At 47.6% G+C, this 25,129-nt stretch overlaps 10 protein-coding genes across 10 annotated transcripts; 4 read left to right on the forward strand and 6 right to left on the reverse strand.

Moving 5' to 3' along the window:
* Positions 1-717: 717 nt before the first annotated feature.
* dspC (dual specificity phosphatase YVH1) lies at positions 718-2,154 on the forward strand (the record flags this gene model as incomplete). Its single annotated transcript, XM_056923121.1, has 4 exons — positions 718-761; positions 874-1,092; positions 1,288-1,650; positions 1,725-2,154. 4 exons carry the CDS (start codon positions 718-720, stop codon positions 2,152-2,154), a joined length of 1,056 nt encoding a protein of 351 aa, XP_056781158.1.
* Positions 2,155-6,196: 4,042 nt separating this feature from the next.
* Positions 6,197-6,980, reverse strand: N7478_006908 (AAA-ATPase Vps4-associated 1 family protein; the record flags this gene model as incomplete). The annotated part of the gene is made up of 3 exons (XM_056923122.1): positions 6,197-6,220; positions 6,402-6,662; positions 6,765-6,980. The coding sequence occupies 3 exons, from the start codon at positions 6,978-6,980 to the stop codon at positions 6,197-6,199; spliced, it is 501 nt and encodes a 166-aa protein (XP_056781159.1).
* A 329-nt stretch (positions 6,981-7,309) lies between these two features.
* On the reverse strand, positions 7,310-9,412 carry N7478_006909 (nucleoporin NDC1; the record flags this gene model as incomplete). Its single annotated transcript, XM_056923123.1, has 3 exons — positions 7,310-8,888; positions 8,939-9,206; positions 9,280-9,412. The coding sequence occupies 3 exons, from the start codon at positions 9,410-9,412 to the stop codon at positions 7,310-7,312; spliced, it is 1,980 nt and encodes a 659-aa protein (XP_056781160.1).
* A 474-nt stretch (positions 9,413-9,886) lies between these two features.
* N7478_006910 (SNAP receptor PEP12) lies at positions 9,887-10,756 on the forward strand (the record flags this gene model as incomplete). The annotated part of the gene is made up of 2 exons (XM_056923124.1): positions 9,887-10,183; positions 10,241-10,756. 2 exons carry the CDS (start codon positions 9,887-9,889, stop codon positions 10,754-10,756), a joined length of 813 nt encoding a protein of 270 aa, XP_056781161.1.
* Positions 10,757-11,106: 350 nt separating this feature from the next.
* On the reverse strand, positions 11,107-11,979 carry N7478_006911 (cytochrome c1 heme lyase CYT2; the record flags this gene model as incomplete). The annotated part of the gene is made up of 1 exon (XM_056923125.1): positions 11,107-11,979. One exon carries the CDS (start codon positions 11,977-11,979, stop codon positions 11,107-11,109), a length of 873 nt encoding a protein of 290 aa, XP_056781162.1.
* Positions 11,980-12,217: 238 nt separating this feature from the next.
* Positions 12,218-13,505, forward strand: mvd1 (diphosphomevalonate decarboxylase MVD1; the record flags this gene model as incomplete). The annotated part of the gene is made up of 2 exons (XM_056923126.1): positions 12,218-12,288; positions 12,362-13,505. 2 exons carry the CDS (start codon positions 12,218-12,220, stop codon positions 13,503-13,505), a joined length of 1,215 nt encoding a protein of 404 aa, XP_056781163.1.
* Positions 13,506-14,530: 1,025 nt separating this feature from the next.
* On the reverse strand, positions 14,531-15,135 carry N7478_006913 (anthrone oxygenase family protein; the record flags this gene model as incomplete). Its single annotated transcript, XM_056923127.1, has 2 exons — positions 14,531-14,979; positions 15,066-15,135. The coding sequence occupies 2 exons, from the start codon at positions 15,133-15,135 to the stop codon at positions 14,531-14,533; spliced, it is 519 nt and encodes a 172-aa protein (XP_056781164.1).
* A 442-nt stretch (positions 15,136-15,577) lies between these two features.
* Positions 15,578-16,568, forward strand: N7478_006914 (cytochrome b5 reductase family protein; the record flags this gene model as incomplete). The annotated part of the gene is made up of 3 exons (XM_056923128.1): positions 15,578-15,833; positions 15,892-15,969; positions 16,021-16,568. 3 exons carry the CDS (start codon positions 15,578-15,580, stop codon positions 16,566-16,568), a joined length of 882 nt encoding a protein of 293 aa, XP_056781165.1.
* Positions 16,569-17,281: 713 nt separating this feature from the next.
* On the reverse strand, positions 17,282-19,612 carry N7478_006915 (S53 family peptidase; the record flags this gene model as incomplete). Its single annotated transcript, XM_056923129.1, has 7 exons — positions 17,282-17,354; positions 17,415-17,557; positions 17,612-18,334; positions 18,381-18,498; positions 18,553-19,023; positions 19,083-19,346; positions 19,401-19,612. The coding sequence occupies 7 exons, from the start codon at positions 19,610-19,612 to the stop codon at positions 17,282-17,284; spliced, it is 2,004 nt and encodes a 667-aa protein (XP_056781166.1).
* A 900-nt stretch (positions 19,613-20,512) lies between these two features.
* N7478_006916 (Elongator subunit IKI3) lies at positions 20,513-24,710 on the reverse strand (the record flags this gene model as incomplete). Its single annotated transcript, XM_056923130.1, has 5 exons — positions 20,513-22,199; positions 22,255-22,597; positions 22,661-22,814; positions 22,869-23,521; positions 23,573-24,710. 5 exons carry the CDS (start codon positions 24,708-24,710, stop codon positions 20,513-20,515), a joined length of 3,975 nt encoding a protein of 1,324 aa, XP_056781167.1.
* Between the last annotated feature and the right edge of the window lie 419 nt (positions 24,711-25,129).

Genomic DNA, 25,129 nt, shown 5'->3' on the forward strand with positions numbered 1-25,129 from the left:
CCAGCTAGATTGACAGATCCTGTCCTTGGGAAGTCGATGCGTGGATTCGCTTGTTCCTGTATGGAGACATTATGGTCGGCTACGGAGCACTTAGTGCGGTCGATGGAAATGAACAGAGCCAATGGAAACCCGTAACCGAGAACCCTCTCTTGTCTCAAGCGGCAGTGCTCGCGGCGTGGACTGGGTCCGGCAAGTCTTATTCAATTCTTTGGGAATGCGGAGTGAGTTGCGGGTGGGTAAATCCAGCTTAATGGGTCAAATCCACATCACCCTCGTGTTAAGGATGTTAGGACCATCAACCAGGATTGGTTAGACGAAAGGGATCGTGCGCATTTCATTTTAATGACCCCGCTCATGGGTAATGAGATTCCCAGAACGGAGTACGTAGAGTACCAAGGATGTGGTCGTGGTTAATCTGAAGATTTATGGTCCTGATCGCGCGGGGGATAATGTTTCCTGTAGAAAAGCGCGTTCTCCATACTCCTTAGATAACAGATAACAGATACGTTAATCAATTTTATGTAGCCTGAGGCATCAATGTCACCTGCCACTACATTACCCTTGCCCTAACGTCCGTTTCGGGTTAACCCGTGAGGCTTAAACCTCGGTCCATCGCGATACGGCGTTGGGAAGAGCAAAACGCCGAGATTTGAATAATCAAAACAGACTGGGCACTTTATTCATTCACAACTGGGCATCGCACAGCCCTTCGCTACCATGGCAGTGAATCGCATCCCCGGTCATAATATCTTCGTTGGAGGGTCAGTTCCCTCTCATTCCCGCTTGATTCGACTAGATTTCTCTTGCCGAGTGGGCCTCCAAAGCGCGTATCTCGATCTAGTTACAGACTGCTGACACCTTCACCGCTTATAGTATATTATCTCTGAAGAACAAAGCTGCTCTCGAAAGGGAAAACATTACTCATGTTCTATCTGTGCTACGTCTCGGTTCTGATGAAATATTCTCATCTTATCAACATCATAAAATTGATGTCGATGATGTCGACTATGAAAATCTCCTGGAGCATTTCCCAGCTGCCATCAAATTCATTCAGTCGGGTCTAGATGGCGGTGGCGGTGTTTTCGTACATTGGTAAGTGATTTTCCTCGACTCTATTTTTGCTATTTTCTCCTAGCTCGTTACGATTGAGTGTTTATTGGCGCGTGCGTCATATTGCTTTTGCTATATTATCTGATCGCCTTTATGTCTCTTGGTTTGCGAACCGCTCCAACGTGTCGAGTTTGCCTATTTGAGAAAGGATAAATAAATGCTAATCAAAATATCTAGTGCGATGGGCAAGTCCCGATCTGCAACAATTTGCATTGCCTATTTGCTCCACCAGCAGCGCGATGAAGCTTCATTTACACCGCATGCCGCACTGGAACTTGTCCGAGAAGGACGACCACTTTGTGAGCCTAATGATGGTTTCATGCAACAGTTAGAACTTTACCATGAGATGGGATGTCCAGACGACGTCACAGAGCACCCAATCTACCAAAGATGGTTATACCGTCGAGAGGTCGAGGAAAGTGTAGCATGTGGCCGTGCCCCAGAAATGGAGTCTGTGCGTTTTGAAGACGATCAACCTTCAATCCAGCAAGCTCAACCAACTCCTGAACGTGAAGTGGAGCTTAAGTGTCGCAAATGCCGGTTCGTATAATCCCCCGAAAGAAGAATTGATTTACCCGTCCGAAGAAGGGAGAGAGAAGCTAATTTCCCAATAGACGAGGAATAGCATCGAGCAAGTACATCATTTCACATGAAGAGGAAAAGCGTGAGAACGCCAAGGCAAGATCCAACGTAGAATGCGCGCACATCTTTTTACATCCTATGAAATGGATGCGCTCAAGCCTGTACCCATCCGCTTCTGATTCGAACCCGAACGCACAATTTACCGGAGATGCACCTTTGTCCGGGCGCTTAGCCTGCCCAAATCCTACTTGTGGAGCTAATATCGGAAAATTTGCATGGCAAGGTATGCAGTGCAGCTGCAATAGCTGGGTCGTGCCCGCCATCGGCCTGGCGAAAGCTCGTGTTGATATCAAACCCCTGGCATCAGGCAACCTCCCCCCGGCCGCACTTGGTATCCGTCTTCCCCCGGCGATGCGGTCTACTGAACCTAATCAGCCCGGTTCAGGGCGTGGAAACCTCTGAAATGATGTTTCGAACATATATGAAGATGTAAATGCACATAAAAATTACGAGTCATGAAGCTGCAAGACGAAATCCGCCCATCTATTTTGATTCTCTACTATTTTTGGCTGTAGTTCTATTCTCCGTATAGTCGGGTTTCCAGGGCTGCATAAGTGCAATGATCAGCAGACCCCACAATGTAACTACCAGATCCGATTGATCCATATGTCAAGCCACTCAAGGTTCTCGTTCTCTATACACCGTTCCTTCAACCTCTTTCTACTCCATTTGCGCGGGCCACTTGCGTCATGGGGAGGCAAAACCTCGCTAGACGGTGTACAACATACAGGGTCTCATATTCAGCCAGCCAGGTGTCTAAACCAGGCTACAAACAAGGAACTCCGTAAGCTTAGATCTCCGCCACAGGTCCGCTTCCAGGATTCTAGAGCTAAAGATCGGGATCTTGTTCTAGCCCTACCTAGTGGCCCGAGGGCTAAATCCTCCGACGAGCCCATCCAGCTGAGACCTACGAATCACCATTTTATTCGCAAGACAGAAGCCACTTAAGACACGCTAGACTATACGCTAGCGGCTCTGCCGTCCCTTCAACAACGAACTAAAAAGCCACGATCATGGTTTCCATGAAAGGATCTGATGGAGTCAACAGGGCTGGCTGGACTCCGTTTTCCGTGGTCCCTTACTCGCCATGCCATATTCTTGCATTTCTACGATGATCAAGAGCTAAAAAATGGTCAGAATACTCCGGATTGCCACCATCCAACCAGCCTATGACTGAGCAATGACCTGGTACAAGCTTGCTGGAAGAAAGTGATACAGAGTCGGCGATGTGTGACAGCCAAGCCTGGCACCAGCCCAATGGCGCCGTAATCCTGAACACCAATTGAGTGCCTAGCCAGACGAGCTTAGGGCTGCATGAAGCATACCTAAAAAAAGCTCGTGGCCAACTGCGCATGTGTTGCTTACCCGGGTGTGATTCTGCTCCTTGCCACGGTGACCGAGACATTCTCACGGGAGCAACACACGTACATAGTCGCGCGTCAAGCGAGACATGACTCGGGGCTGGGGGCACTAAAGCACACCACACCAGGGTGACGCTTGAATAATATCGGCGCGACGCTGCTCGTCAGCTGGGTCCACTTGCTTCCTTTTCCATTTGTACCCCTTCTTTTTTTCCCTTTGTCCCCACGAGACGGTTTGTTCACTCTATCGCCCCACATCCTCAGACAGAGATGCGCGCAATATCGAGGGGTTGCGCTCTCCATGCAGTGATGTTTCATTCTTAAGGGATCAGCATCGTCAGACGCCAATGACGCTGGACCTGACCGAGGCGGTGATGAATTCCCCCTTCTGGGTGGATGAATTGCCAAGGTTGCTGAAGGTGAAGGAGGCTGTGCAATTTGAAGTGGGTCTTCTTCCTGGGCCTCCCTATTGGCCCCACCGACTGCAACGCATGTATTCGTAATACGGGTTTTGAGCCCGTCATTACATACTTGCGCTCTTCAGGTGCTGGGGTTTATGTCTAGAGTCTCTTGCTCTTGAAGAGATCTACTATTAAGATATGTTCTCCAGCAGTTACAACGATATAAAAACACAGATAAGACTACATTTGGAATAACATTTTGAATAAGAAACAGCCAATAAATTACCCAAGTTACCCTCTATCTAACTTTACATTCCATCCGCTCTTCCGGCTTAATCAGGCACTCAATACGGAATCAAAGGCTCCTCCAATGTCCGTTAGGTAGCCTTGAGAATGTCGCCTGTGGCCAACAAGCTACAACATACCCGCCCAACGGGGCTGGCTTATTGGTAGGGACCAGCAGCCTGGTGGGGGTGGGGCAGGGGCAGTGCACCGCCTTGCAAGGGGAGCTCGCAGCTTCCAGTGGAGTCACATTCATATTCGATAAAAAGCATCTCACTCTGATATCATAGTTCCCGATTTGTGCCAACACTACTGGATAGACTTCCGCAGTTCTGGACCCTCCTTTTCCCACTAAGGACTCCAGATCGGCTTGCACCTCGCTCTGACAATTTCAAGCTGACGCTGAGTCGCAGTCTTTACCTTGTTTTGCGGCCATGTGGACGCACCGCGGTAGGCCTACGATGTGACTCCCCAATTCGACGGGATCACAGGGCTATGCATGTCAGTTTTACCGTACAAGCCTTAGGTCAGGGGAGCCTGAAACTGAAGCTGACACGGGCATTTGCTTGGCGGTGAACAGCTTGGTGGTTACTACGAAGTATATACCTTTGTAGGCGCTGCCAAGATATCATCATTACGCGTCTGTTGCTCGATTGAGATAATGAGCTGTTTCATTTGGATCAGACTCATCAAAAGGAATAGGTAGATCATTCTGATAATAAGTTTGACTCTGTGCCGTTTACGTATGCTGGCTAGTAGAACGCTAGACTGATTGTAGTAAATTGGTTCTTACATCGGCTATAAACAAAGTACAAGGAAACCTAGCTTGACTTACGACATCTCGAGGTCTAGATCATCAGCACACAGTATCATAATGCCATAAGGCTATAGTTCGGCCAGAAAGCGGGCTTCCAAGCCGAGACAAACAAAGCTAAGAGGGAGGCATTGCCAGGCTGCCGCTTGTCTTCGATGTCTTGTGACTAGTAATAGATCGCAAGTTGATCAAGGTCCACCTGGGCACCCCAGAATACTATACGCAACCTTTGAATATTGGAACTATATTTGGATGTCATGCATACATTAATCGGCATGACGCAAATGATGAAATGAGTGTTGGCCTGAATAATCGGGACCAATGATGTGTATACAACACATAGTGCATATCGTAGCGTATAGGCCTTATACTAGGGATTGCACGGTAGCCATATCAAGACCTTTACTACACCCACCCCTGTTCAAGTCTGAGGGGCGATTCTCATGTTGAAAGAGCCTTGGAAGTGTAACTTGATTCCTCCAATACAAGGCTTCATATTTATGCAGCAAACCGAGATAGGATTCGACAAGAAAGCCCAACAAGGCGTCCTACACCAACTTCTCCATTCGCAAACTATAACCCCTCCTACTCAACAACCCGATTACCTCCAAGAGGAGGGGGTCGACTCAAAAACGAGTAATAACCCAGGTGATAGCCCTCTAGGGCTGATGGGGGCCAGTTTCTAGAAGAGGGGTTCTCGGGCTTCGCCTCAACGGGAGTGCTCTTCTAGTGCTTATTCTTCCCTCCAATCCACCCGTGCACACGCAGTGCCAGGGTGCCGACGGCACGGAAGTCACGTTTTCTGTTTCCGATCTGCCTGGTAAGGCTTACAGAGACGATCATGCTTCTGGTCGTGTGGTATTGCCTAAGGTAGCTAGGCGTTTTGTTAATCTTGATGGGAGGCCTTGCTTTGAGAATATCTACTATATATTAAGTTACATATGTATGTGCACTAAAAAGGGCAAGAAGTGTGGTAAATCCGAACGGAAAGGCTGTCTAGAATAACGAAAACCATCCTGCAGGATTCAAACCCCCAGAGAGTGACTTGTCACTTGGGCTGTGCATCATCCAATGTGCGTATTTGCGGAACGTGCGTGCTGGGTCTGCGCGATAGTATGGCGTTTCCCGCTCCGAGGCACCCGCTCAAGCTTCATAAGGCATAATTACAAGTATGCCCCGCTGCGAGGGCGTTTACATGACGAGATTTGATGATTAGGTTGGGAGCCTTAGTGGGGGATTGGTGCGATCCATGCGTCATACGGTTTTGTAGATGAGGGGTTCCTTGTAAGGGTGGCATGCATCATTTTGAGATTCGGCCTTGCCGACAAAATGGGACATGGGAGCCTTGAAGTAAACTTTGCTAAGTTGCCCTGGTCCCTCACAAAGAGCAACCCACGGAGTTCTTTGGACATCACGAGAGTAGACTTTCAAACTTTCCACTGCAAGTTGGCTCTTCAAGCTGTGTCGATGACCAACTTGGATGCGTCGGTGACATTTAGAGCTCACGAGTAGGGACAGAGGGGAACAGAGAGGGACTCTTCATTCTCTCTTGGTTTCTTTTGGCCATCTCAATCCCACGTAAGCGATCAATCCGCATTTGATAAAAAGTCCTACGAAAGATATCAGTAGGAGTTCAGGCATGTTTATACAGAAGAAACAAACTTATGCAATTCAAAAATCCGAGGTGAGTCGGCTGTTTTTGTCTCGGTGCCGGCGATTTTTATTGAATCAATCTGGCGAGAAGCGATTAACAGCCATGGCTTTTGTAAATGCCACATTTTAAGATCTTACCTTGTCATCTCTTTCCTTCTCATCAGATTTGGAGTTCGAAGTATCTTTGTCTTTTTCCTTCGAGTCATCCTTCTCCTTATCGTTCTCATCTTTGGCTTTTTCTTTCTTTCGTCGTTGTTTTTCTTCATATTCTTTTTTGACATTTTCGATTTCTTTCGCCATTGCTTCTTCCTTTTGCCGCTTTGCCTCGCCCTCCGTGTCAATTATGGGTGTGCAGAAGTGGCGGTCTTGCAGATGTGCGGGGCACACATAGAAGAAATCCTGAATGGACGGTCAGTAGCTGTGTAAAAAGAAAGCCAATATCGACATTGAAGTAGCATGTAGCTCGTATAAAGGCTACTGCAGGGGTTCTGCAGGCTCTACCTTATTTTCGGGTGTGATCAACACACTGGTGGATGGCTTGTAGCAGATTAGGCATGATTTGGCAGCCGTATCTGCGACTCGGCGAAGGTGATACACGTTGGTCAAGGACATGATCTCAGTAGCGTGGGATGAGCTTCGAGAAACTGGAATCTTCAAATGTTGAGAGATGTTAATCGTGCCGGTGTCGAGGTCAAACTCCGGTTTCGAAGATAACATGTTGCAAATGCAAGTTGTTGAGATAGTCATGTGACTAGGATGAAGCCATGAGTCTACATGGAGGCCGATATTCCGCGGGAAAAGAACAACTTTATAATCCTAATTAAAGAGCGTGGGTAGACTCTAGATTTTGCAACTGGCATACACATTCGTTGAAACTTGGAAAAGAAATAAAGAAAAACAATAACGCCTGACCATGCATTTGTCCACTCGAAGCCAACTACCATAGGAGTACAAAACATAACTTGAGCAACCAGTCTTCATGATGGATGCTTTTAATACACGTGAAAACGTCAAATTCCATCGGACTAGGAGGATTTGAGCATAAGTTACGGCTCTTCCTCCTCATCGGTGCCCGTGGCTTCCTTAGCTAACCTCAGGTCCTTGCCTCCGAGTCCAATATCTCGAAAGTAGGGCTTGAAGGATGACAGCAACTCAATTAAACCACTCTTCAATGTTTCTAAAACGAGGTCCACACCGGGAACTTGGCGAGCCTTTGCTTGTGCATCTGTGTTACTCGAAGGAGGAAAGTTAACATCGGTCCAGTGTGCATCCAGCCCACCCTGGTGGATAAACGCCTCCAGGGAGACGATTGTCTCGGTGAAAAGGCGCACAACAGATGGCACATCAGCTTGGACTTTTCCGTACTGATCTTCTGCCAGACTGGCAATCAAGAGCCGAGTTAAGGAATCCACAGCATCAACAATTGAACTTAGAGAAGAATCAGGTGATCCAAGAACGATGCTCGAGGCACGCTGAGCATAAGATTGGCGGAAAGGGAGACCAATGGGTGATCGAAGGAGCTGGACGAGCATGGGATGGACATTCTCAGGCTTAAATGTGGCAGAAGATCCTCCGGTAAGTAGTTTCAGTTCTTCAGATGATGCTAAAAGCTTCTTTTTACGCTCAGGGCTCAACATAGCCGACGAGGCTTGGTCAAACACCTTGCGGGCGCGAGCTCGTGCTTGAGGCGTCCAGTCTGGCGAGTTTCCATAGGACTTAGCAGTGGAGCTAAAGGCCTCGCCGAACTTCTCCTGGCGAGAACTGGCCTTGGGGGAAGCGGCAAAGACGTTTTCGGTTTTCGGGGCTTCCGTCAATCGAGGGAGAGTATGTAGGGTAGGTTGAAAGGATGCAGCTTGTGCCGATGGTTTGGGGCCAGGGCCAGAGATAGGGGCCTTGCTAGCATCAATCCGTACAGTGATGCCTTTGATGACCTCCGTCAAGCACGTTAGAACCTGGGACCAAGTTGTGCTGTTGTCGCGGTCGATCTCATTGAAGATAGCCTTTCGGCGCTCGGGTAACCGTTGGCTAATAAGACCAAGCTCCCATAGGGCAAATGACTTCACAACTGGCTTTTGAGCCTTCAAACCGTTCAGAAGACTGCCATTGGGATCTTTGGCTTCGCTTGTGAGCGGCTGCCCACGCTTGAGGGGCTCTTTCCCAATGAAAACGGAGAAAAAGAGGTTGGTCGTCTGCCAGCATAAGACAAGCATAGAGCCCGAAAATAAAGAACGTAAAATCAATTGAATAAAGCTCGGGGGCAAGAACGATTCAGGCTGTGAAGCCGAGCGGGGGATAGGCCAAATGAGCTTGGCTAACCACAATGACCAGCTCCAAGCGGTATGGCGAAGGAATAATTGATATATCAATGGGGTAGCACCTGCCACGATGGCCGTTCGTGTGAAATCAGCGAAGATCATTGGCAGAAGCAGGCTTTGGATATGTTTCAAAGTTTGCGGCACGGGATGTGTTCGCTGGTCATTGCCCTTCGGCGAGCGTTTAACAACCGGGACCGGAATACTGTCGTAATCGTAGTAGAGATGGAAGACGGCCTGAACACATGCCAAGATGATGTGATATGTGTGAATGTAGATGGGCCGCTCGTTTAGATGCGAGCGCTCGTGTAGCCTAGATTTTGTCAGTTCGTGCTGAATTTCTGGTCGGGGTATGCCACGCACCTGCCCATTTTCACAAATTCCAATTCGGCGCTAGGAGGAGAAGACCACCTGTAAACCTCAGTAAATAACCAGGCCGAGAAGATGTACCAGCCAAAGGTTTGCGCGATCTGCAGAGGGAAAAGACATCGAAACGTGCTAAGCGAGGATGGTGTAGTTCTTGAACCAAGGTGCATTTGGCCGACGCGAAGAACAAAGACGGAAAGAGAAGATACAAAGATCATGACGGTGCGGATACCGCATGAGCCGATAGGGAACCATGACCAAAAAACTGAACCAATTACAAGTGTCAGGTACAATCAAGTGGAATTGAAAACAAAGCCTTGGGGATTCGATCGACTTACATGATGACTTGTCACCGATTGCAATTGCTATGCCATAGCAGACTAGAAGAGCAAGCGCAGATGCATGAACAAAGCGCCGGTGTAGCGCCGAGGTCAATATGCGCCTATACGGCCGAGGTTGAGCGACCGCCATAATGTGCAAGCTGGCGTCGGATGGGGAAAGTGATGGTGGGACGTGGATGGAACAACACTTATAACATGGTCTGAATAACCATCCCAGAGACTGATGAAGCTGAGGATAAAGGTTTCCAAGCCAGCGGTTAAGCTGGTGGTCAAGACAAACAGTAAGGTGAGCGCGGAGAGCGATAGGATTGAAAGTTGCTGATTTCGGATCATTGAATATTTTGAGGCATCAAAACACATCAGCCACAAAATAGGTCAGGTGATATTGTGGCGTACCAATGCTGTTCCTAGGAACATTGAAAGTGGTCTTGTGGCGGAGAGTCACGCGATAGCAAGCTAACCTCTTATGGCCTAGTACAAGTATGTACGTCATGTGAGGAGTAACCTGCACTCCTCAAGCAACAGGCAGAATAGCCAACCACGCTTCCTCGGTGTGCTTCATCTCGTCTCCAGTCGAAAGTTTCAGCTCTTTAACACCACGGCAATGACTTACCAAGACCTGGACTCGCTGGAGTCGCAACCTACAACGATGCGCCGAGATGAAGATCCGTATTACCGTGATGACCCAGCATTTGACCAACTGGCCAAATCCCTCGGCGAGCAGTTACAACACTTGAGTAGCAAGACCTCTCGTTTAGATGATGATATTGCTCGCCTGGGTACAAAACTGGACGGCCCAAGAGTACACGAACGCATACGCAACGTTCTCCAGGAATCAGTGGTAGAACTCAAGAAAGCTGGAGAAGGGTTTGACAAGATCAATAAATGGGAATATGTCAACGTAAGTCTCAGATCATATTATGGATTATTTCTTGCCTGTTAATATCATTCATTATAGCGCACGCAGCGAATGACTCAGAATAAGCTAGTGACCGAATACAAAAGCCTCCGAGCTCAATTCGACACCCTGAATCGTCGAGGAGAAGAAAAACTCCGCGAAATATCCCAGGCCGCGCAGCGAGACTCAGAGGCCGGTAGACAACCATATGGCGATGCCGAACCCCAATTTCAAGAGCAACAGCTTCTAGAGCCCCAGTTGGCCAACCAGAGCGAGGTGGATTTCCAGGCCTCACTGATCGAACACCGAGAGACAGGAATACAGGCTATTGAGCGAGATACGCTTCATTTGGGAGAGCTCTTCGAGTCATTGGCCGAGATGGTGGCAGGACAAGGCGAAACAATTGACAGCCTAGACCACCGTCTGGAAGAGGTGACTAGTGACACACGAGGCGCCAATACGGAACTGCGAAGTGCCAATCGATACCAAAAAAACGCGCGCAGCAAGGCATGTTGTTTGTTCATCATACTCGCCATAATACTGGCTATAATCGTGCTCGCAGTTGTCCTTGGATAGGAGGTCCTCGATGTTGAGTTTTGCTCGTTACCTGGTTCCCCTTTTATCCCTCATTTCTGCTTGCGCACGATATCCCTCATGCATAATACGATTTTAGCCCCACGGGAGCCACTGCCCTGATACAATGTTTCGTTTGTTTGTTCCTCTGATTTATGGCGTTTCCAGAATTGAGAATATCATTTCCCTCATGCTGTTTGCTTTTTTAATGCAATATTGTACATAGTGTGGTTATACATGAGTTATACATCTGATTCTTTTTGGAACCAGTCCATTCCATAGTCCATTCTCACCTTGTAATATTCGTAAGGAGGATTCGAGTCAGCTTTACTTATTCAAACAGGTGAGTAGGCTCAAAGGCCTACAAATCGATTGAACCGTAGCCTCCAACCTTCATATGTATTCAGCTTGGGCCGAACGTCCAGGTAAAAGCTAAGCTTGCCTGGACTAGCATTTCCAGTCAGACCTGGCTGGCCCGTAGTGCCCGAAGACTTCCCTTGGTAGAAGTCAATTACATACTCAACTTGTTCTCCACCACACCGCTCGACTACCCAGTCGTGTCGATCAAATGGCCGTTGATAGCCAAGCCACCCGTTGACTCGCGCACGAGGGCTCAGAAACTGGGGCTCGACTCCGAGCCCCCGAAAGGAATATAATTTGGGTCCACCACACTTCTGACTTCCAGGATCTGTTGATGGGGCTTTTTGTTCCCAATCTAAGATTTGTTGCCATGCACGCTCGTTAACGGCATTGTGAATAGGGATGATCGAGGCGACTGAGGTTGCGAGTTCAGAGGCGGAGGAAGTAGAGCCAGGTGTATTGCCTTTGCGCATTAAGGCTTCAAAGAATTGCTTTTCAGATGGATAAATCCAGTTTCCCGTGGCCTCATCGCGGCCAGTTTCGGATTCCGCGTTCGAGGGACAACCGTGTGATGCGGCCTGTTCGGATGAGGCATACGCGGACGGGGCTTGCCTTTGGCCTTCAGGGCAGACCCTCCCAGAAGCTGCTTCACCAGCACGGGGTATAGTGCTGACTTCTCGGTCTGTTGACAGTGGTCGTTGCATCTTGGCTGGTGTTTGGCCTTGCTCCAGGGATGACCCAGGTGTTGAAGGATGAGATGAGTTTCCGTGTTGTTGTAACCAGACCTCCCGAGTTTTATGGTCAACAGGGCAACTTGCCGCTGGTGGCTCTGCAGATGCAGAGGGTGTACTTGCACCAGCAGCCATAGTAAATTGTTGGGTTGGTAATTGAAGATATTATGTTATGAGGTGGAATGATTGGAAATGCGATTAATGATCGGCGCAGCAGAAAATCGGCGCGCAATAATTTTGCCCTCACCGCCTCGTGCATACTAAACATCTGCCCAAGTAAATCCCCCGCCTTAAACCCCCCTTTATTTTCTTTGTTTTGCAATCGCAGGGAATTTTGTCCGATTTAATTTATTTGATCTAATACGAGGCTCAAATGGCTGCTCCATCTAACCAGCCCGTTTACCGGGCCACCACCACTGCCCCTGTCAATATTGCTGTCATAAAGTAAGTCAAATTGGGCGAGTCTCAGTTGGCTTCGAAATGTGAAGACATTTGAATTAAATTTCTAACCTTTCAGGTACTGGGGCAAGCGTGACACCACTCTTAACCTTCCAACAAACTCGTCTCTCTCGGTGACTTTGTCGCAACGATCTCTTCGCACCCTGACCACCGCCTCCTGCTCTCCCTCCTACCCCGCTGAGGACACTTTGAACCTGAACGGCAAGCCGCAGGAAATTCAGTCATCCAAGCGCACTCTTGCCTGTCTCTTCAATCTTCGTGCTCTGCGCAAGTCTCTAGAAGATGCCGACTCTTCGCTTCCCAAGCTTTCGACCTTCCATCTCCGAATTGTCTCCGAAAACAACTTCCCCACCGCAGCAGGTCTGGCCAGTTCTGCCGCTGGCTTTGCTGCTCTCGTTCGCGCTGTAGCTGATCTGTATCAGCTACCTCAGTCTCCTCAAGAGCTGAGCCGCATCGCACGCCAGGGCTCAGGCTCTGCTTGCCGGTCCCTTATGGGTGGTTATGTCGCATGGCGCTCAGGTGAACTTGCCGATGGAAGTGACAGCTTGGCCGAGGAGGTTGCTCCTGCATCCCATTGGCCCGAGATGCGAGCTTTGGTTCTTGTCGTCAGCGCTGAAAAGAAGGACGTGCCCAGCACAGAGGGTATGCAGACCACTGTCGCAACATCCGAGCTTTTTGCCCAGAGGGTGTCGTCCGTTGTTCCTGAGCGTATGGCCGCCATTGAGGATGCCATTCGTGTCCGCGATTTCCCCAAGTTTGCTGAAATCACTATGCGTGACTCCAACACTTTCCATGCTACATGTCTGGACTCATGGCCCCCTATCTTTTATATGAACGATGTCTCGCGCGCTGCTGTCCGCCTGGTGCATGATATCAACCGCGCTGTTGGCCGAACCGTTGCTGCTTATACCTACGATGCTGGTCCCAATTCTGTCATCTACTACGAAGAGAAGGACTCGGAACTGGTTGCCGGCACCGTTAAGGCGATCTTGGGCACAAACGTTACCGGTTGGGACGGTCCGTTCTATGAGCCCTTGGCTAATCTCACCGCTCCCGGTGTTGCCTTGGAAAATATTGACACTCGTGTCCTTGACGTCCTTAAGAGTGGCATTAGTCGTGTCATTCTGACTGGTGTTGGAGAGGGACCTATCTCCGTTGAAGACCATCTTGTATCTGAGACCGGCGAGATGGTTAACCAGTAAAAAAACTGGGACGACATTTATGATCCCAGATGCCAGTGGATTTGCTAAACGACTTGGACGATACCCCATTTCCTTCTGCGAAGGAATCCTTACTCCAGTTATTGCAAAAGATGATGCAGGTGGCTTTCGTCGTCTCCTTTAATTTCGGGTTGTCGGATAATTTTAGAACATAGTTTACAACCAATTATCATATTATGGACATTTGCAATCAATCACCGGCTCATATTAATTTGGATAATACCTCACGGAGAGGACGCCATAAACATGACTTCCCATTGAACCGTTTAGAGCTCTCAGCATGTGTCGCAATCATCACATTGTTTGAATCCGTATCCCAAGAAATGGCATTTCTTGATGAAGTTCTGTTGCTGTGCTCCAGCTCTAACACAGCAACCATCAAATCCATATGACGTGGGGTCGTAATGAGCTCCAACCTGTTGACAGGCGTGACAGGACCACAGCGGCCAGCGGGCAATAATCCCCTTGACCCTATATTAATCTGTACCGCCTAATGCACCGCTATCTGTAATGTAGGCTCTACATAGACACATGTGCAGACTTGAAAAACAAGTCGAAAGACCAGTAGAAAGACCAGTAGAAAGATTAATAAAGAAATATCTTTTACAAACATTTTATATTATACTAATTAGCTCGTTTGAAACGAAAAAAATATATTATTGTTAGAGATATACCTCCAGAAAGTAGATTTGAAGCTTAGTCCGTGATATCGAGGGCCTCCAGGGCCGCAGGGATGTTCAACTGTATTACAGGTATCACAAAGTACTAGTTATCTGCCGGTCTAAAATAGGCCCAAACGGGGATTTTCCCCATTACCGCTATGATTACCCGTAAACGCGGGCAATATTTTGATAATATACACTTGTTAGGCTAAGCTTGGGAATTTCCGCCTTCAATTGATAGGTATATATATACATTGACAATTGTATAGCCGTGGCTCTCTTCTTAAATCCTTCACCCTGTAGTCCCATTACTAGTATTTTCTGACTTTTTATTCAAACCCCATCTCAAATGATCGTTGCAACGACTCCACAAACAGCCGCCGCTAGAGGCAATAAACTCCTCCCGAAATTAAGTCGAGTCCACCTCTCAATCAATTCCGATACTTCGGGGTCGGAATCAGACGTCGATCGCGCTTTTTCTATAAGCACATCATTTGTCGGGCCCATAAAGACAAATGTGAATGGGACAATTCCGACTGTCAGAATCGCAGCGGCGATATAAAGCCCACTGCGGCTATAGGCTGCACTTTTGTATAGAGGGGATCCCTGCCGAACAGCCCAGGCGAGGTATATCAAGGAAGAAGCGGTCCCCGCAGCGACAGGAGGGTTTGTTGAGCGGCCTTTCTCAAAGAGGCCTTTCCATTGTTTTGCGAGTAGGTTTGATGATATGTTGTCTTCTTTGTGTGATTGGAGAAGTACAGGTGTGACGATTGTGCTGAGACTAGCTACGTTTCCTGTTAATTGCGATGGGGTTAGCTTGCATATTTGAGATGGGGGATTTTTGCCAATTTGCAGGATTCCTTCTGGAGATTGCACGTACCAGCTAGCCATGCTGCACCCGATATACCCACTATCTGTGCAAGGCGGAAACCGAACATATTTGAGGCCATATTCGAGACTTAAGCGTTTGTTCTTAATTGGTTGGCGGGCTGTAATATTTGAATGATAATGAAGTTTTATAGTAGTTAGAAATACTACAGAAAGAATCGTTGCTTTATAACGAGTTGAGATTTACTTGTGGTTGTTGAATCATAGACCAAGTCGGTGTTCGGAAACCAACGCGACCAAAGGGCACCGACCCAGACCCCGATGCGGCACTGGGCATTAACCTTCGGTCTTTGAGTCGCGCTCTGACTGGTCTGTTGATCGTCGGGTTTAGTCGGCTTTTACCGGGGGTTCGCACTAGTCCGGAAATGGAAACGTATTGGCCCCCATCTATGAACTAATAGAAAAAGTTGTCGCATTCCTATATTAATCGCTGCTCCCTTTTTTCTTTAGACAAGGTTGAAATTTCTCTGATTTTGTTGTATTATATCATACAGTCTATACATCATGGCAGCATCACGACTCACCCTACAAGGACTCCGAGCTAGACCGGCAGTCTTATCCGCATTTGTAGTTGTTGGTGTTGGAGCATACCTTGGCACGCGCTCAGTTTATGCGGAGTCGAATGAGCCTAAGAAGATTTTTGGAGGATTTGGATTTACTACATTGCGATTGAAGAGCTCTGAAGCTGTGAATCACAACACAAAACGATTGGTTTTTGAGTTTCCCGATGAGAACGCAAAGAGTGGACTTTCATTAACATGTACGTTTGCCGAACCTACTGAATGTGACCTCGAGCTTTGTTAACAAGTATATCCCAGCTTCTCTCCTCACAATTTCTCGACCTGGTGGCCGATGGTTACCCGTGTTGAGGCCATACACCCCTATCAGTGCTCTGGGTATGTCACTTGATGATCTATAAGCAAGCATTGAACTAACACCATGCCTAGATCAACCCGGATCCATTGAGTTCATGGTAAAGCAATATCCAAATGGCAAAGCCAGTACACATCTGCATTCCCTTCAACCCGGTGACACCTTAACATTTGCCGCGGCACTGAAAGGGTTCTCATGGGTTCCCAATCAATTTAAACAAGTACACCTTATCGCCGGTGGTGCTGGAATTACACCCATTTATCAGCTTCTTCAGGGCATTTTGAATAATCCGGAAGAAAAAACTAAGGTCAATTTGGTTTTCGGTGTCAACACAGAACAAGATTTACTCCTTAAGGAAGAGCTGGAGCAGTATAAGGAGCGATTCCCCGATCGGTTCAACTATTCATTTGCGGTTAGCAGCTTGACTGAGGACACAAAGTCTTTGCATAAGGGCTATGTTAATGAAGAATTACTCCGTGGTGTTATTTCTCAAACGAGCAAGGATACGAAAGTATTCGTTTGTGGACCGCCAGCTATGGAGAGTTCACTGGTTGGATCAAGGTCAACACCAGGAATTTTAGCTCACCTGGGATTCACAAAGGATCAAATATACCAATTTTGAGGGGATTTTCAGCGTTCTGCTCTTGGCGAAGAATTTGGTGTATACTACGGGGTGAAAATTTGGCGCAAGGAATGTATTTATCTCTTTCCGATTGAGGCGGCAAATTTCAATATCGATTGTTTTTTTTTCGCCAGCGGAGAGGGGAGTCCACAGAATATCTTTGATCCATAAAATTATGATACCCACCTTCATGGCCTTGAATCGTCTAATCGCAATATTGTTGAAAGTTGTTAAACTACTAATTAGTATGTACTTGGATTCCAGAGACATGATACCAACAGACGACTTGACCACCAGTTTCGAACATAGCGTTGATTAAAGTTCATTTAATGAGCCATTAAGCAATTACAACTCTAAATTCAAAATCCTCAAGTCTGTCTTTCATAATGGGTACCGAATCTGCTCAGCTAAGAACATCTGCCACAGACTCGAAGCCGGATACGATCCCGCCCTTTTTTAAACTCATCTATCCCTGGACAATCTAAGTGGGACTACGCCTAATTTGCGGCTCCTGTTAGTTCTGAAATGAAAATATTATTCTCAGAGTTACGTTTTAGAATCAACAGCCTGGAATCCTCTGATAAACCTATAACAATCTTGCATTCAAGTTATCAGCCGTGAAGTATCCCCTATACATAGAATGCTTCTGAGATATATTAAAGTTCAAGTTCGTGAAATGAGTTCCTAGCCTATCCATACTAGTACTAGATCTTTCAAGGCAGGTTGAGGAAAAGCTTCTTCATTTTGGGGAAGTTCGGTGTTCCCAGGCCAGTTGCTGGATCCCATCTGTGAAGGTTTAGCATGCGAGACTTCATCTAAAAGAATATCAGATTGTTGGGTACTTACCCTTCAATGGCTGCAAATCCATTAGTATCACATCCGGCACTTGTTCCGTTGGTGATATCATTGAGAACTTCGGGGAAAGCATAGAGAACTGGGTTAATGAAGCCAACAGTGCCCTTGCCCTTCAAGAGACGCTCTTCGTTGATCTAGTTCAATTGTCAGCTATATTCTATAAGCAGATAACTGAAAACTTGACTTACCAAAGTAAGGACCGAAGCAAACAAAGGTGACGCCAAACTTGCTCCATACCAATGGTAGTTCTCGCCAGCAGTGTACGCACGAAACTGGGCCCCATTGGCCGAGACATCCGGGTAAGCACGACCAATGCGGTTATAAAGTCCCTTGGTAGTATTGACATCGACCTCAAATTCAGAATAGTACGGATAACTTAGCTCAGCCTTCCTGAAGTACTTCTCAATAGTGGCCTTTTGATATGCAGGCTGAGGAAAGTAGTTCGAGAAACCGCCAGAGCTAGAGAAGTTTGTTGCAGTGCCTCCTAGATTTACGTGCATGACGCTCTCCCCATCCTCCACAGTTTGATAATCATAGAGCATGGTACCTCCAACTGAGGTTACGTAGGGGCAGTTTGAGGGATATTGTGGGTTGAAGATCTTGCCTTCTGGGCCTAGACATCCGTTGGCAGCTCCATCATTTGCGAATGAGGCTACACCATAATCGCCAGATGCGAAAAGAATGGAATGACCTTGTAGGCCTAGTTTCATGAACTCATTGCACTGACGCTTGGTGTAGCCAATTGGAAGATCTGCTTCCGATTGGCCATAGGACGCACTGATGACATTTGTGGGTTTGTAGATGCCGCATTGGAGTTTTCCTTTGTAGCCACCAGCAGATGGGTTAGGGTAGACAGGGTCGATGCTTGGGTCGTCACCTGTCTCGCCGTAGGCGGAGTATGTGCAGTAGGACTAATATCATTAGCTATGGTATCAGAGGTGAGAAGATAGAACGTACGCCATCGAGAGCATCGAGGAATGTATTGAAGAGGTTCGTAGTTGCAACCTCCTCTGGCTCATAAATTTGATCATCAACTTGGTACAAAGTCACTGACTGAGGGTAAAGCAGAGCAAATCTTTGAAGAAATTAGTATACATTGTCAAGCAAAGGAAGAAATTTTAATACTCACGCCATGTCAATATCAATATCAGACTCGCCAGTATTTAATGAGCTGGAAGCTGGAACAGAATAGTTCGCTCCATCAATCATAGCTGGGATTGGGTAAGTACCCTGGGGAACCCAAGGGGCATATTCCTTGTAGAATTTGTCAAGATCAGACTTGGCAAAGTAATCACCCTGCTCATAAAGACCAAGAGAATTGCCCTTGACAGCAGTCTTGGAGTCGGGAATCTTGTACATGGCCTTGATGCAAGTAGGAGTCATGTTATATCCACAAGCCTGGAGATCCTCCGGGAGAGATTTAGCTTTAGCAGGAATGGAGTAGTGGTCTTCAGCAGAAGATGCAGCCTTGGAATTAGGCTTAGAATGGGCAATCTGAGAAGCCCTCTTCGCCTTAGTTTGCTTCTTGACAATTGGCGACAACTTAACACCTGGTGTGATATAGTCGATGTGGCCCTGGATATGCTCTGGGACATGGTATCTGTAATGAAATGTTATTAAAATCTCCGCACTAGTCAATATCAATATTGAAAGGCTTACTGGTCGCATCCAATCTTCATACTTGAACTTGATGCATGCTTGTGCTCATAGAACTCGGCCAGAAACAGCCGTTCAGCTTCATGTGCATAAGCATCAAATGCGATCCAGCCCTTGTTGTCAGAGTGGACAACACGAGACGGGTCGATTCCACTTGATTCAAGCCATTGTCGAACAGAATCTACGGCTTCTTTCGATGGTGCAAACATGTCATGCACATCATCCGCAGACCAATACTTCCCATAACGACCAGAGTTCGGATCAGACCTATATTGGATAATGAGCAAAGCACAAATGAAAAAATTCCAGTCAATCACTTACACTTCCATAAGGTAGTCATATCCTTTTTCGAGGTTATTTTGACTCAGACCGATGCGAACGGGCAAAACGGCATCACCCTCGACCCGATCCCCCTTTACCCAGTCATAACCGTGCTTTTCCCGCTTCTCATGCAAGACATGCTTAACGGAAGCAGGAGCAGCCTCAGTTAAAGCCACGATGGCCAAAGCAACAGACAATTGACGTACAAGCATCGTGAAACCGAAAATAGCGCGCCTGCACGAGAAACTACCCCGAAGGAATTAGGGCCCTTCAAATACATAACGAATGTACCAGCACCATTTCCTAGCGATAAACAGACGCCCCCACCTCCCACGAGCGGGATAAACAAATTCAACTGCATTTCATACTCTGATTGGATGAGAGGTGCACGGCCTCTGCATGGGGCTTGAGACAACGCCTCGCCTACGGAAATGAAGCTAAGCATTTGTCAGTGGGTTCGGCAATTACTCAACTAACACGGTTAGATTGCTTGGTTTGGCATGGTGCTATCTTCACCAACCCCCTTCTGGAAAGGATCTGCTCCTTGAAATGGCTTGTTGGGTCAGATTGTTGTTACAGAGCAACGACGCTAATTCGCGTAGTGTAATCTACTGATCCTTTGGGCTTATGCAAGGGCGGAGCTCCGACGGGTGATCCCATCGAGATACCCGGTTTATAGACACGTTCACCCCCCTGTAAATCATCTTCAGGGACCATGTACGGTTATTTAACGCCCAATTAGTTAATTTTCATCGATTATAGTATTCAGTTGTATGTGAAGAAGAATAAGTTTGGGATTTTACGTTTTTGTGAAGAGGTTGAAGTGATGGATCTCAAAGGTCTAATCTGCAACCGAACGCAAAATCCTTGTTTCTCCGCTTCTACTAGCAAGTTCCCGGAATATAGTAACTGTACGGAGTAAATATCCGAAGGGACTTAGTCTTGAGATGGGATGGCACAGAGGATACTGCCAAGATTGGTTTCTTCTACTATCTTCATACCTTAGGTAGACGCGAAGTGGAATTGATTTATTGAGCTTAATAATTCAAGAAATTTTTGTATATTCAATGTTCCATGTACGACATAAAATGCATAACGAATCACCCCACGTACTAAGCAAGCAGGGAAGACTTTTTAATCTCCTTCACAACGGGTGCCTCTTTACGGCCGGCGGCACCTCCGGAGATTGCGGCAATACTCTCTTCAAGCACACGAGCGCCACTACTGACCTGGATCTCTGGCTCATCATCATCCTCATCCTTAACTGGCTCGGCAGCCGGGATTTCAAAAATTTCGTCACGGCAGTCTGCGCACATCTTAAGTACATCCTCCAGAGCCTTCTCAATGGCAGCTGCACGCTCGCGCATGTTACGTCGCAACAGCGCATCCACAAGAACCTCCGCGTCTGGAACAGCGGAATTGACTCGCTCCATAAGTCGCCTAATACTGTTGACCAGATACTCCTCTTCGTAGACGGTACCCTTCTTACCCTTCGCTCGCTTGCGTTCCTCGCGACGACGAGTCTTTGAGGTGTGGCGGGAGGACGAGGTCTTTCCGGTCTTTCCGGTGTACCGAGTAAACATAGTACGTCCAGCAAGAGTGCTTGCTTCTGTAGGAGCCAGTGATACATTGTCGGGAATGTCGACACCACCCTCGCCTCCTGTAGGATCACCTCCAAAGAATGCAAGGGGATCTGCGGCACGAAGTTGGCGCAGTTCGCTGACTCGGGGTACTTGGGCGTTGAGTTGATTTTTGCAGTCGGCAAGAAGATCAGTCATTGAACCCATTGCCTCTGCAAGGCCGGAGTCGACAATTTCTGTAACCAGGTTCTGTTTGCCGTGCAATGCGAGAAGGCGAGCTGCGTCGGCAAATTTCGAACCCCGGCACAAAAGCTGTGCAGCTGTGGGGATATCATGCAAGTGCTCTGCATAAACGGTCGCGGCTGAAACAAAGTCGCGGCCTTCGTCAATCAGAGTCGAGGCGAGAGCATTGATATGCACGTTAAGGTCCTCCTCGGATAGGGAAGCCATCATAGCACAGTATACAGATTCGCGCCACAGATGAGCAAGGTGGTAGCACTTGTACGCCTCATCGTAAATTGCAAGAGATTCGTAAGCAACGGCGGCGTCTTTGTGCTTGGATTCGCCTTGGAGATAGTTGGCGTAGAGATGTAGAATCTCATTTTGCTGCTCGGGGTGATACTTGTAAATTTCGAGGGCCTCCTTGTATAGAACATGCTTAGCCACATAGCCAAGGATTTCTTCATGCGCATTCAAAGTAAAAAGATGACCCAGAGCGTTGGTAAAGCGAGTGAGGTGATTATCGATCTCAAACTGACGGCGAATCTCGGGTAATGTTTGCAGTTGGCGAAGGAATGGAAGGTATTCTCTGGGATCCAGCTGGGCCTGTTGAGCCACAAGAAGAGTGAGTTCAAGGTCGTAGAGTCCCAGTGCATGGGAGTAGAGACGATTGGCATCCGTCAAGAAACACATATGCTCAATGGCATCGTCTGCTTGCTCGGGGGCTTGGGTCCTCAAATGCGCAACAAGTTTCAATCCAGCTTCCAGATCAGGTGGCGATTTACACACATGTGCAGTGATCAAATTTTGCAAATTTGTGTCCAGTCGGTTTTGCAGAACGGTTAAGAATCCATTGCAGATAGTGTTGATCTTGCCTTCTTTACTGGGAGATGCGGAAATCTTAGAAGCAACAGGTGCATCTGGCTGAGCAACCACCGCAGACTCATTCTTGGAAATCTTGAGAGTATCTTTGTACAATGTCTGTGAAACATCATCCTCACTAATAATCGGTTAGACCAGATCGCTTCTTCATGGGACCGGGAGCGGCTACTTACCTCAGGCGAGACAGGAAGTCATCAATATGGTCGACTCTTTTAACTTGCTCAATGAAAAGAAGAATGTTTTCCATAAATTGCTGGGGGGCATAGTCATGAAGAATGTTGTAATCGACCATCTGGCTACGACAGGCCAGGAATGCTGAGCGGTATTTCTTCAGGTCGATGAACGTACGGATACCGGCTAACACTAGCGCTCGGGGATAGATAGTCTCAATGTTACCTCGAGGCGCCTGGAGAACGACGCCGAAAACTGATGGCATCACACACACCAGCTTTGATCCACGCTCAATGCTTCGACATCGCTCATCTGTTTCTGGTGTATCTTCAGGTACTTCCATTTCTGTGGGCGATTTGTGAGTTGAGCAGTCAAGAAAACCGGTACTATTGGAGATTTTGTATATACCTTCTGCATGGTTCAGATGAACAAACTTTAGCAAGTGTTGGGAAGTGGTGAATAGAAGATGTGCTGGGGTCAGCAAGAAAGAAGTACAATTCTTTGCAAGAACCCGCTTGTTAGCGTACAGACCACCGGACCGAGTCATGGTTATTAAGATTCGCTAAGAAGAAGAGTTAGCATGTCATCTTAATCGTTGAGTTGCAGGAAGAAGTACCTCGGTATCTGAGATTGAAACGACACGGGCCCAGTGGGTATCGACACTGGGGCTTTCATCCCAAGGAGAGATGACAGCTTCACCGCTGCCAGCTGTGTCGATACTCGAGTATGTGACAGATCTGGCAGGTTGTTTTGCGTGCGAGAACCACAAAGCTTGGTGCCCAATGCCAGTGAAAATTGACGCTAACTGCTCGGAGTCGGCTGTCTGGTACACGGTGCGAGATTCGCGAGTCTCCAGATTCGTTTGTTCAATATGACTGGCGTTAGGTCCACTGTTCATCAGAACATAGACTTCGTTGTCATTCACGAAGGAAATCTGTCGTGGTCTGCTGTCCGGTGCTTCCGACAAAGGATAGCTAGATTCGAGAATTGGGATGGGTACGGGGCGACTCTTGAGTGACCACAGAAAGATTGAAAGCCTTGAGCTCATCAGCACTGCGATTCGATTACCCAATTTGCTGAACGAGACGTCAATAACATTGGAGTCCACTTTCAACTCGTTATGAGCCATAGGTGGTGGCACACCAGCCAGTCTCAGTGGAGTGAGCTTCAAGTTCTTGCCATCGATAACGGCAACGGCACCAACATCATCGGGTATCACAGTAGAGCCATGATGCATATCAAATACGTAATCCATTTCAAGTATGGTACCTAAGTATTGTTAATTATGCTTCCCAGTCAGGATTTTGAGATAAAACATACCCGATGACCCAGCAACAACTCGCAAAGCCTTCTCCTGGTGCCACTCAAAGGAGAACGGGACTGTGGAATTCGGCTCGACCATGATTGGAATCTCTTGCTTTAAATAGTAGTGATAGTTACCTGTCGTCCAGAGCTGAACGCGGTCTTTGAACCGAACTGCCAGCACAGTGGAATCGATGTTCCATGACAAGAGGATTCGCGACGCCCAGGTTTGACGATCTTCCTCTGTCAAACGAAGAGTAAATTGACCGTGGCGAAGACCGTTTCTTTCAAAAAACACAACATCAATTCTGTCATCCAATCTCTGGATTCCAGCAATGAGGTTTCCGGATGGCCTCCAGCTAAGAGCGGCTTCCAGCCCATCCACTGGCTCACTCACGCTATCCAAAGTACCTTCTCTTGAGTACACTCGTACAACTCGACGGGTACCTTCGTCAACAGTATTCACCGCAACATAAGCTCCATCACCTCGCCAAGTAATTGTTGTGCTATCATCATCGAGGCTGCTTAGCTTGCCCTCGTCGACTTTTTCTGGCACAGTAGGGTCCCGAAGGGCTTTGGCTCTTTTGCCCTGGAACTGTGTCTCCCTTTTACCCCAACCCACAGACACTTGCTGGGAAGCCTGGACATCAGCTTGGGAGAAAGTGATTTCAGCCACATTTTCAAATTCCCGAGTCATGTACAGGAATGTTCGGGCTCTTGTCGTGATAGCCAACAGTTCCTCATCAGGAGACCAGGCGGCGGCTGTAATTCCAACATCAACTGATCCCAGAATTTCGATCTTGTCCTCTCCTGGGAGGGGCTCTTCGCGGACAATGACAATATCACCACCCTCCAGCACTAGGATGGCGGTCAAGTTGTCCGCGAAGTAGTGCAATGAAAGAACTCGATCACATGACAGATCTGGTAAGGGAGATGGTGCATCCCAAGATGCGAGGCATTCGAACTCACTGGATCTCAGTGGATCAGCGGAAACGACCTCTGGGCGCTTTCTTCTGAGCTCGATGACAGGGCTGTGCTCAGATGGGCCAAAGGTGCACACAACAGAATCAGAAGCGGTGTCCCATGCAGTCGCAGTCAATGGCAGTTCACCTAGTATCTTCGTCTCTTGGAGACGCACGTTTTTGAGGTTGCGCATTTTGGATGGCGGGTATCAACTTTTTTTTTTTGGTATCAGGTCCCGACTCTCTACCCCGCCATGGGACTGTCAGATCTCAAGTTTATAAGGCCCGATCAGTAAAAAAAAGAAGATAGGGCCGAAGCTACTGGTCTAAGGTGCTTGATCTGAGCGATCAAAATGTTCAAGGCGGAATTTGTGGTGAGGAGGTTGTGGCTCCGCAACTGATACAAAATCAACGCCGAGCCAAAGATTTTTGATTTTCCACATCCGCTCAGCCAATGACTTCATTCAGATTTCAACGTCGTTCCAGCCACGCACTACAGCTTCTACACAACTACAATTGAGGTAATTCCGTGTGTAATCAAAATTCCAGCTTATTCTCTAACTTTATACAAGATTTCCAGTTCCTTCGATACCAATTTCCGGAACTTCCATCA

Source organism: Penicillium angulare, assembly GCF_028827245.1.
Source record: "Penicillium angulare strain IBT 27051 chromosome Unknown utg000004l_segment0_segment0, whole genome shotgun sequence".
NCBI lineage: Eukaryota > Fungi > Ascomycota > Eurotiomycetes > Eurotiales > Aspergillaceae > Penicillium > Penicillium angulare.